The following is a 10472-nucleotide window of genomic DNA, read 5'->3' on the forward strand; positions in this document are numbered from 1 at the left end:
GACTCCCATGGTGGCACTTGCCACCCTGGAGGGACCAGGAACCCTGGAGACAGAGTAATCTTGTCCTTAGCTCCCCATTGTGTTTGGTCCCAGCGCTATAGCTCTGCTCCCTTTGTCCCAGGGGCTCCTCAGCTCCTGGTGCTTTTGGCATTCCTGTCCTTGAGCAAAGCTCTGAGAAACCTCCTCCTGGGCAAACGCGGCTTTAGGGGGAACAATGAGCCGCCCTTTGTGCTGGAGATTGTGCAAAAAGACCACAGATAGGTGCAGCTCTGCCTTACATGTGAAGTAGAAGTAGAAAGACCAGGATTTCCCCGGATTAGGAGGATTTTCTCCAAGTCTGGTATTGCACAATTTCCGGTGGGGGATTTTAGACCTTCTTCCCAAGCAGATGCTCTGGGGGATCTTCACAGCAATAAATGAGCCGCCAAGGGCTGATCACAGTGGGGATGTTGGTGCAGTAGCTCCCACCAGGCTTTGGTTCCTCAAGGACCTGCAGGTGGTTGGGGCTGGGCCACTCACTGGGTCACCCTTGGCACCAGGACCAGCTCAGCGTGATGGTCTTGCAGGCAAAACCAGAGCTCAAATACCCCAATACGCCATCCCTGAGCTGGGGACATCATCAGGCTCTGGGGGTGACTCTTCAGGGGCTGGGACCCAAATGATGGCTCTGGGGACATGGTTCAGCTTCAGGGACAAAGATAGGGATGGGGTCTGCTCTGGTGGATAATGGCTTTGCCATCCCGCCCGCCACCCACGCCTCCTCACTGTCATGGATCCGGCACAGCCCGGAGCAGGAGCTGAGCAAGCATGAGCGCACCCGAAACCAGACAGCCCTGCCAGGCTGGGCCAGCCAGGACAGGGAGCATGGGCTTGGGGGCAAACGGCAGCGAGTGGGTCCCAGAGCTGTTGGGGGGGCATGGGCTGTGGGCCAGCCTCAGCGTGGCTCCCCAGCTTGGGGATAGTGCTACCTGCATGCTGCAGAGCTTCTCCAGGGCTTGGGGCATCTCCTGGCATCGGGCAGGGTATGCCTGGGGCAAAATGGATCCAGGGGAGCTGAAGAGGCAGCAGGGCTGGAGCTGATGGTGCATTTTTCTCCCATTTCTCTGGGCTTCACTGCCTGATAAATTCAGAGCAGGTGGCTGCACCCCCGGGGAGCTGGGGCTGATGTGACCCCAGGGCTGTAAGCGCTGTCCCCTGCCCCATATGGTGGGGCAGTATTTCGTGGTGCTCCCGTACCCCGCAGGGACTTGTGCAGGCGTTTTGCAAGGACCCAGCTGGCCCCCACAACTGCTGCCCGACAGCTTCATTGGGACAAAGGGGACATGTTGCATGAGAGCACCAGGCAGCCGCCCTGTGCTGCCCACACCTCTCCCATGTGACACCCTGGGGAACGTGTTGCAAAGGCTGAGGGGGACAAGAAAGGGGGCTGGGGATGTGTTGGCATGGGGTCTCACAGCCTCTGCTGTCCCTGGGGACTCAGGACCTCTGCGGGGACAGCAGGGTGGCTTGAAGGCTGTTGCTGCAGCAGGATGGGGACAGGCGGAGGCAGAGCCAAGCTCAGGGTGCCCCTGGGACACCCATCAGGCTCAGGATGGCCATCCACCGTGGGGAAACACTTTGGGGTTGGAGCTTCAAAGTCCAGCCCTGCTGTCAGTGGGGATCCAAAGGGCACGGGGCCCCGGGAACTGCCTTGTGTCATGTGCCGGAGCCGTGCCAGCAGCCAGCCAGGCTGCAGCAACTCCCGCGGAGCCGTGCCAGTGCAAGGGGCACGTGCTCGGTGCTGGCCATGGAGCTGTGCCAGCACCCTGCAACTGGTGGGCACGGTGAGGTGCTGGCCTGGCCCATCGGTGGCCCCCCCCCAGCCCTGTCACCTGCAGTGCCGCAGCCCCCGGGGCACTCCCCCACCCACCGGTGTTTGCGCAGCCGGCGTGGGTGCTGGCAGCGAGAGGCTCTTGGGTCCTGTTTGCCGAGCGCCTGGAGAGACCGGGATGAAAGGGCTGCGCGGCCCCTCCAGCCCTCTCCAGCGGTGCTTTCGCACCTTCAAAGCATTCGGAGCCCCTTGAAGCCGGGACAAGCTCCTGCCTCACCCTGGGAAAAGCTGGAGAGGTCCCCGAGGCCAGCAGGGAGGGGGAAGGAGACGTGGCCGAGAGCTATAGGTTGTAGGAGCCTTTGCTCCTGTGCCCAGGGATGTGTTGGTGGTGGAGCAGGCGGTCTGGGGCAGTGCCAGCTGTGTCCCCAGCTGTGACTCTCCATCCCTGCTGACCCCAACGGCACCAGGGCAGGATGAGCCTCTGCAGTCTCTGCGGCAGCTCAGCTCCTGCCCTTAATGCCAACAGGGCAATTTGTTTCCTAAAGAGAGGACTTCACCTGCGATTCCCAGGGAGGGTGAAGGGCTGGGAGCAGCCCTGGGGCAGGAGAAGGCTGGCTGGGGACACCTCGGGGACAAGCCCAGGGCTCCCAACCTGGGCTGGGGACCAGGGCCAATGCTGAGTCCGGAGCACAAAGGGAACATCAACCCGGGCTCCCCGGGGCTATGGGCGTCCCGGAGCTCCTGCCCCTGTGCTGAGGGCATGCAAGCTGGATTGGGATGCTCAGGGCTGCTCTGCATGGGCCAGGAGGGCATGTAGGGTGCTGTGACCATCGCGGGGACCTCACAGCACCATTGTGACTGGGAAACCACAGGATTGGGCTCAGGACCCTCTTGCTGCGCTGACCCTGATGCAGGAGGCTGGCAAAGCTTTGCGAGCTCGGCTGCACTCCATGCCAGCAAGGAAAGGGATAGAGCAGCCCTAGGGCGCCTCCCATGCTTGGGGACCCTGGGGACAGCTGCCAGCCCAGCGCCCGCTGCCAGCCCTGCTCCTCTGCCTCCCATGTACCCTCTGCCGACTTGGCAATGGGGAAACTGAGGCACGGAGCTGTGCGCAGCGGGCAGCGCCAGCCCCCGTCGGCGCCCCCCTCCGGGACCCCGCTCCGGCTCAGCTGAGCGGGGCCGGGGGTGCCCGGTGGGGTGTCCCTCCCCGTCCCCGCCGTCCTACGGACGGTGGTTCCCTCACGGGCCCCGGCCCTGCCCGTGTCCCAGCAGGTGGCGCCCCGCGCCCGCCGGTGGCGGCGGCCGGAGCCCGGGACCGGGGAGGGGCGTGGGAGGGCCGTGCTGGACAGCGGTGGGCAGCGCTGGGATGTGCTGGTTCATGCGGGGCCGGGCTGGGCTCGTCCGGGCTGGACTGTGCTGGTCCATGCTGGGCTACACTGGGCTGTACTGGGCTGTGCTGGGCTGTGCTAATCTGTACTGGGCTGTGCTGGTCTATGGAGGATCATGCTGGGCTGTGCTGGGAAGAGCTGGGCTGTGCTAGGCTGCGCTGGGCTGTACTGGTCTGGGCTGTGCTGAGCTCTACAGGGATGTGCTGGTCCATGTTGGGCTACAGCGGGCTGCACTTGGCTGTACTGGCCCATGCTGTGCTACACTGGGCTGGACTGGGCTGTGCTGGGAAGTGATGGGCTATGCTGGGTTGTACTGGGTGGGCTGGCTTGTGCTGAGCTGTACTGGGCTGTGCTGGTCTGTGAAGGACGACACAGGGCTGTACTGGGCTGGGCTGCACTGGGCTGTACTGGACTATGCTAGTCGCTGGGCTGGGGCTGATTGCTCCCTGCAGAGCCAGTGCAACAGCCCGAGGACCCAGCCCCCAGTGCCCGCCCCCCCCCTGCCCTCCTTGCCCAGTGCCCCCAGCCGGGGCAGACCCTGTGGCCCCAACTGCATTGGGTGGCAAAAGCAGGGTGTTGGGGCTCAAGTGAGTTAGTGCATGCTGTCAGGGGGAATCTGCTCATCCCGGGTGGACTTTGTAACGGCATGTGTGTGTGTGTAGCGATGCTACAGTCATTAGTGCATGAGGTGAAAGCCTGTTTTCACAATGTTTATTGCCCTTCCTAGAAAGACCTTGGCAGTGGTGAGATGTGGCATCCCACTGGGCTCACCAGGGTTCCTGAGGACACAGCGTGTCTCTCCGAATCCCCAGGCCAGATGGGGGCCACACGACCAAAGCTGAGTTTGGGCAGCAATGATGGGGCTGAGTGCTGGTGGTGGGAGCTGCATGTGTGAGAAGGGCTCTGTTGTGCCCCACTCCATCCCCGGCTTCCCTCTGGCCTGTTGCTCCCGGCTTTGCTGGCAGCTCCCAGCCCCTCCGGGTGCTGGTTTCAGAGGGGCAAAGCTCCCCCGCTGGACCTGCAAGGGGCTGTAGGAACACTTCCATGGAAACACCCTGGGCAGAACACACTGCTGCCCAGGGCTGGACTTGCTCTCCTGCCTGTGTCTGCAAGGACCAGTCACACAGCGATGGGTGGCTGTGGCAGAGGGTGGTGGCAGTGCCCTGGTGCAGGCTTGGGAGCCCAAGGGGAAGTGGGGGGACAGCCAGGCAAGGGGAGATGGATGGGAAAGGGCACCCGGGGGTGGGCTCTGGCAGTTGGCGATACCTTGTTGTGACTTATCCCCACTTCTCTAGTTTGCTTTGCCATCGCGCTCAAGCTGGATGTCCCCAGGCTGGTGGCACAGCTGCGCTTGGCCTGGGTGCCCTCAGCCAAAATATTCCTTGCAGGAGTCCTTCCTTAGCGCTTGCAGAGTGGGGGGCTCCCAAACTCTGACCTTTCTGATGGGCTGAGGATGGCACCGGACCTGGTGGGACGGGACGCTCTGGGGGGGCAGCGAGGGCTCCCCACACCAGCGCACGGGGTGGCCACTGGTTAATAGCCCCGTTAGCATCCCCGTTAGCAGGACCGGGGAACCCGGGGGGGGGGGGGGGAGGACCATGGCATCCCTCAGACTGTGCCCCCCCGGGAGGGCGGGGAATAGAGCAGAGCCCCGCCCTCTATGCAAATCACAGCCCGGCGATTGGCGGGCGGGCGGGGCCGGGCTCCGCAGACAGGCTATAATAGCGGGGGGGAACAATGCACCCGCGGTCCCGGCTGGGTGGCTGGTGCCGCCGCGACCCGCAGCGCCGGGCGAGGGCGGGTGCACCGGGGGTGGGGGCTCCCCCCCTCCTACGTGGGGCTGGGGGTGCCCCTTTGCTGAGAGGAGCTGCAGATCGGGCAGAGGCTGCCCCTTTTTCTTTCTGCCCCCCTGCATTTGCCTTTCCACCCCCCCAGGCTCTGCCATCCCCCCCCCGCCAATGCAGAGATGGAGTTTGACTCGTACCAACATTACTTCTACGACCATGACGCCCAGGAGGATTTCCACCGCTCCACGGCGCCCAGCGAGGACATCTGGAAGAAGTTCGAGCTGGTCCCCACGCCCCCCCTCTCACCCCTGGGTACCCCCGGGGAGAAAGGCTGCTGCTCGGGGGCGGAGGAGCGCTCCGGCTGCCTCTCCCGCTACTGCCTGGCCGGGGAAGAGCCGGAGTATCTCATCGGGACGGGAGAGATCTTCGGGAACCTGAGCGCTTTCATCCTCAAGGATTGCATGTGGAGCGGGTTTTCAGCCCGGGAGAGACTGGAGAAAGCAATGACAGAGAAACTTTCCACGGGCACGCAGAGGGCCACCCCCCACAAACCCTCCTTCGCCCAGGATTTTGGGTTCAGCAGCTCGGTGAGCGAGTGCGTGGATCCCGCTGCCGTCTTCCTTTGCCCGCTGGCCGAGAGCAAGATCCCCGCATCCTCGGGATCCGAGGGCCAAAGCGATTCGGGTAAGGGATCGAGGTGCGGGCTGTCCCCCGCCCGGCCCCCCTTCCAGCCTTACCGCAACCCGCGGGGAGCCCGGCGTGGAGGCCACGCGTGTCCACACATGTGCGTGCCGGGAGCCTCCCAGCCAGGCAGCGCCTTTGTTGCGGCTCCAAGCGAGCCCCGGTCCCTGCCCCATGAACAAAGCGGGCTCGGCTGCTCCCCTTCCCGCGGGGCTTTTGCTCGGGAAGCCCCTGCCACTCGCAGAAGGGTGCGTGGGGCTCCCCCCAGACCCGCTGCGTGGGTCTCTGGTGGCCCCACTCGCTCGTCCCGGCCCCACGGGACCCTCGTGGGCAGGTTGGCGAGGGGCAAGTTTGCAGCTCGCAGTGGAAAGTTTGGTTTTTTTTTTTTTTCGAGCGTCGAAGCGCGCTGTGCGGCCTGTTCGTAACCTCGGCTGCTTCCCCTGTCCCCCACGCTCACGGGGCCCACCCGGGACGGGCTTTCCTCGGGACAAAAGGCGAAATATCCCCTGGAGCCGGCAGGTTGCGGAGCAGCGGCCGCGTCCCCCGCGGCGGTGGCTCCGTGGGATGGGCAGGAATATCTCCCATCAGACCACCCCCGGGGCGCGTCTGCTTGTCCCGCGGGGCGGGGGGGGGGGGGGGGGGGGGGGAGGCGTGTTTACTCGGGGGGTTGGTCTGGGAAGCAGATGCCTCTGAAACCCACTAGCCAAGGGCAATGTGGTGTCACACACACACACACACACACACTCCGCATCTCGGGCCATAACCACTCATTTTCAGTCCCGATTTACAAACATCCCCCCCGGGGTCTCCCCAAACCCACCCGTCCCGTAGCTCCGGCGGGGGCCGTGCGGGGTTTCCCCTGCTCCCACGGAAGTCGAGATGACTCGGCTGCCGTGGAAGCGCTGACGCGCCCCCCCCCCCCCCCCGGTGCTTTGACCCCGTTAATAAATCTGCCGGTGGCAGCGACCTGCGCCGGTGAGTCACGGCGCGGGACGGGGGACTTAATGCCATTAGGAGCCCGGGGACGGTAAGCAGGTCGCGGGCGTTAAGAGGCTTAACCCAAATTGGTGGGGCCGCCCGGGGATGGGGGAGGTCCCGGTCCCGGTGGGGTCCCGTTCTCGGTCCCGGTCCGGATTCGGCCGCGCCACGTGGGCGCCGAACAAAAAGCAACAGATTGCAAACAATGAGAGGGGCCGCGTTGATGGGCAGCGGCAGCGACCAATGGGATGGCGAGGCCGCCGGCTGGCCCCGCTAGGTAGCCAATGGGCTGCTCCGGGGGGCGGGGCCCCGCGGATCGGCTTTTATTAATGAGCGGCGGTGCGTGTGTGTGAGTGAGTGTATGTATATACACGTGGCTGAGACCGGCCGGGTCGTGACACTGATGAGCGCGGCCGTCGGCCTATGTGGGGGCAGCGAGTGTCCCGTCCCCCCCCCCCAGTAGCTCCAGTAGCAGGGTGGTTTGGGCTTGCTGGGCAGAGCCCCCAGAGCCTGGGGAAGGGTGGGTTGGGGGCCACAACCAGAGGGGTGCCCTGGAGTCCAGCTCCTGTGCCCACCGCTGGTCCTGTCGCAGGAGGGGTGGGGGCCAGGCTCTGCCCAAGATGCTGTTGGGGTTGGAGCATCTTGGGGGACCTTTAGCGAGGGGCTGTGTTTTCCCCCAAAGTCTAAGAAAAAAGGTGGAAGTGCATTCCTAAAGTGAGAGTGATCGCAGGCATGTCTGGAGCCAGATCACCCTGGTGTGCCCAGGGGCCAGCTTAGTGCTGCTGGGTCGGGACAAGCTGCAACGACAACAGGCAGGGCACTTTGGGTCCAGTTAAGCTTTGTTTGGGTCTTGCTGTTCACAGCTCTAATACACCCCCCCCTCCCCCCAGTTGACTCCTGGGCTTGGGATGCCTTCGAGGTTCACCGAGTCTGTTGGAAGGACCCCTTCACCTCTCCCTCCCCCCCTGCACCATGTGGGATTGTCCCCTCTGTCCCCAGGGAGTCTGGGCTGAATGGGGTTTTATCACTTGTGAAAAGTAACAAGTCACCGAAGGGGGAAGCTGCAGCCAAGGGGAACAAAGAGCAGCTCTGCCCCTGCGTCCCTCATCTGCAATTCCAATGGGCCATGAAAGCACCCGATCAGGATGAACTTTGGAGTTAGGCTGTCCCAGGCCCCCAGCATCCTGTTCCTCCTGTCCCCCCCAGGCAGGTGGACTCTGGTGTTTCTTGCTCGACGATCCTTTATCCTGGACACATGTTGCGCCTGGTGCTGAAGTGAAGCAGAATTAAAGCCCTATCCCAATTTCAGGGGACTGGGCATATAAATGTGGAGGGAAAGCTCCTTCCTGTGCGATGGTATTAGAACAGCATTTAAATCATGTAATTCTTTCTGGACATCACAAGAGTGACTTTGCAGTGAATGAGCAAAATTTTGTGGGATGGCAGTGGGACAATCGTCTGGGGGCTGTGGGGACCCCTGTCGGGATGACCAGGGGATCCCAACTGATTGTGACTTCCTTTTTTTGGCTTGTCTGTTTGATCAGAAGGTGAGGAGATTGACGTGGTGACGGTGGAGAAGAGACAATCACTCAGCCTGAGGAAACCGGTCACCATCACGCTGCGCGCTGACCCCTTGGACCCCTGTATGAAACGCTTCCACATCTCTGTCCACCAGCAGCAGCACAACTACGCTGCCCGCTCACCGCCGGACATCTGTCCCCCACCGGAGCCACCCCAGCAGGATGAGGACGAGTCACTGAGCACCGTAGAGCCGGCCCCTGCCATCACACTGCCTGAGCCCGGCTTGCCGAAAGCCGGCAACAGCCCCGGCTCCGACAGTGAGGACGTGGCCAAGAGGAAAAACCACAATTACCTGGAGCGCAAGCGGCGCAATGACCTGCGCTCGCGCTTCCTGGCCCTGCGGGACCAGGTGCCCGGGCTCGCCAGCTGCCCCAAGACGCCCAAAGTGGTGATCCTGAGCAAATCCTCCGAGTACCTGCAGTCTCTCATCAGTGCTGAGAGGAGGATGGCGGCCGAGAAGCGGCAGCTGCGGCTGCGGCAGACCCAGTTGCTCAAACGGATTGCTCACCTCAAGGGGCACTAGCACGCAGCGTGCCCCTCCCTCGGTCCCCATGACCCCCTGGCTCCCTCTCAATTTGCACATTTTTTAATTTTTTGGGGTTGTATGTTGAACTGTTGGCCTCAAGGGGCTGGAGCGTGCGGCGGTCGCTGCACGTGGGGTGGCTGCGGTGACGCTCCCAGCTGCAGGAATGGGGCCACAGCATGCCCCCGCCATGGCATCGCCTGCCTGGGGCTGGTTTCTTGGCACCGGGTGTTGCAAGATTTCCCCTGTCCCCCCCTGTGAAGCTTTCCAAGTGACTGCTTCAATTCACGGGCTCAACTCCAATCCCCCTCCCCTGGACCCCTCTCTGCTGTTTGCCACTGACAGCACCGCTGGGAGCTGCCCCTGGGCATCCATCTTGCCCTAAAAATCCCGAGCAACCATGGGCTGCTTCGGCTCAGGTGGAGGCAGACACAGAGAGCCCAACGCACCGGGCTTGTCTCTGGATGGATCTCCATGGAGACGGCGACATCAGGATGTCTCTCACTGTGGTTAACAGCTCCCTGTGGGCAATCCTCTTGCTCGGCTGGACCGTACCTCACTTTCTTACCACTTCACACAGTAGCTTATCTTGGATTTTATGTTCTAGAAACTGCTGCTGTAACTGCAAGTCTTATACTGGAGGCTGTGTTTTTTATACTGTATTTTTGTACCACTTTTTGAGAAGTATTGGTAAAGAGTTTGCTTTTTTTATATATATATAAACTTTTTTTTTTTTTTTATGGAGGGGGTTCCTGCTGCAGGGGAGGGCTCAGTCCTGCTGCACTTTAAGGAGATCAGGAAGGGGCTGGCTCCCGCTGGACCTTTGAGCTGAGTCCTCGTGGAGGCCGGTTTCCCCCTTGCAGCTCTCCAAACCACCAATTTGCAATAACAGGGGATTTTTTTCCCCTTTCCCATCCCTGTGAGCATCCTTGTGACACCTCCCCTCCTTCCCCACTCTTTTGAGCACCCCTTCACTGGCAGCCACTTAAAGTCCCCACCGAAGCTTTAGGCTTTGCAGGGAGCCTGGCTGGAGGGGACAGGTTGGGTGCGCGGAGGGGCTGCGCTACCTTCAAGGCTTCCCCCTGCCTGTGCCATCCTGCTGCCCAGCCTGTGGTGGGGTACATGGGTGGCAGAGTCCCCTGTCCCCTCCCAGGGGTGCTGGCAGGGGTGCTCCTGCAGGATGGCACCCTTGGGTCCCCGCTGACCTGCTGAGAACTGTTAGAGTTAACACTGTGGTCGGATTTAGCACTTTCTTCATTACCTCACACTTCATAAATAAATAAGTTTGCAACAGCCTGGGTTGGCTTTTTCCATGCAGGTGGCTGTGGGTTTCCGTGCATTGTGCCATGATGCTCCGGGAGGGGGGGGGGGCTGATCTGGCTGCCGTGTTTTGGGGTGTCCTGGCTGCACATGGACGCAAACAGAAATGACTACGTTTTGCATCGGGGTTTGGCTGCCAGTAAGACTGAGCTCTTTGTCCTGGCTTTCTCCCAGCAATCGAAACAGAAGTGGTCATGGCGGTGGGGCCAGGGAAATGAATCACCTGGATTGTTTTTCCTCCTTTTAAGTGGCTTTGTTGGTGAGGAGGGGCAGAGAGCCCATGCTGGGCTCGGAGAAGGCTTTGGTGTAACTGGAAACCCCCCTAATGGTGTTCAGGGCAGCTGGTGTGGGGTGATCGCTGCCCTACGGGTCAGGGGACGGGGCTGTGGTTGGCAGTAACCCTA

The 10472-nt window shown here is 62.1% G+C and overlaps 1 protein-coding gene across 1 annotated transcript; it reads left to right on the forward strand.

Annotated features, from left to right (window-relative positions):
- Window positions 1–5164: 5164 nt before the first annotated feature.
- Window positions 5165–8748, forward strand: MYCL (MYCL proto-oncogene, bHLH transcription factor; the record flags this gene model as incomplete). The annotated part of the gene is made up of 2 exons (XM_082494336.1): window positions 5165–5669; window positions 8189–8748. 2 exons carry the CDS (start codon window positions 5165–5167, stop codon window positions 8746–8748), a joined length of 1065 nt encoding a protein of 354 aa, XP_082350462.1.
- Window positions 8749–10472: the final 1724 nt, after the last annotated feature.

The sequence above is a fragment of the Vanellus vanellus genome (genome assembly GCF_965231255.1).
Source record: "Vanellus vanellus genome assembly, chromosome: 22".
In the NCBI taxonomy this organism is placed as follows: Eukaryota; Metazoa; Chordata; class Aves; order Charadriiformes; family Charadriidae; genus Vanellus; species Vanellus vanellus.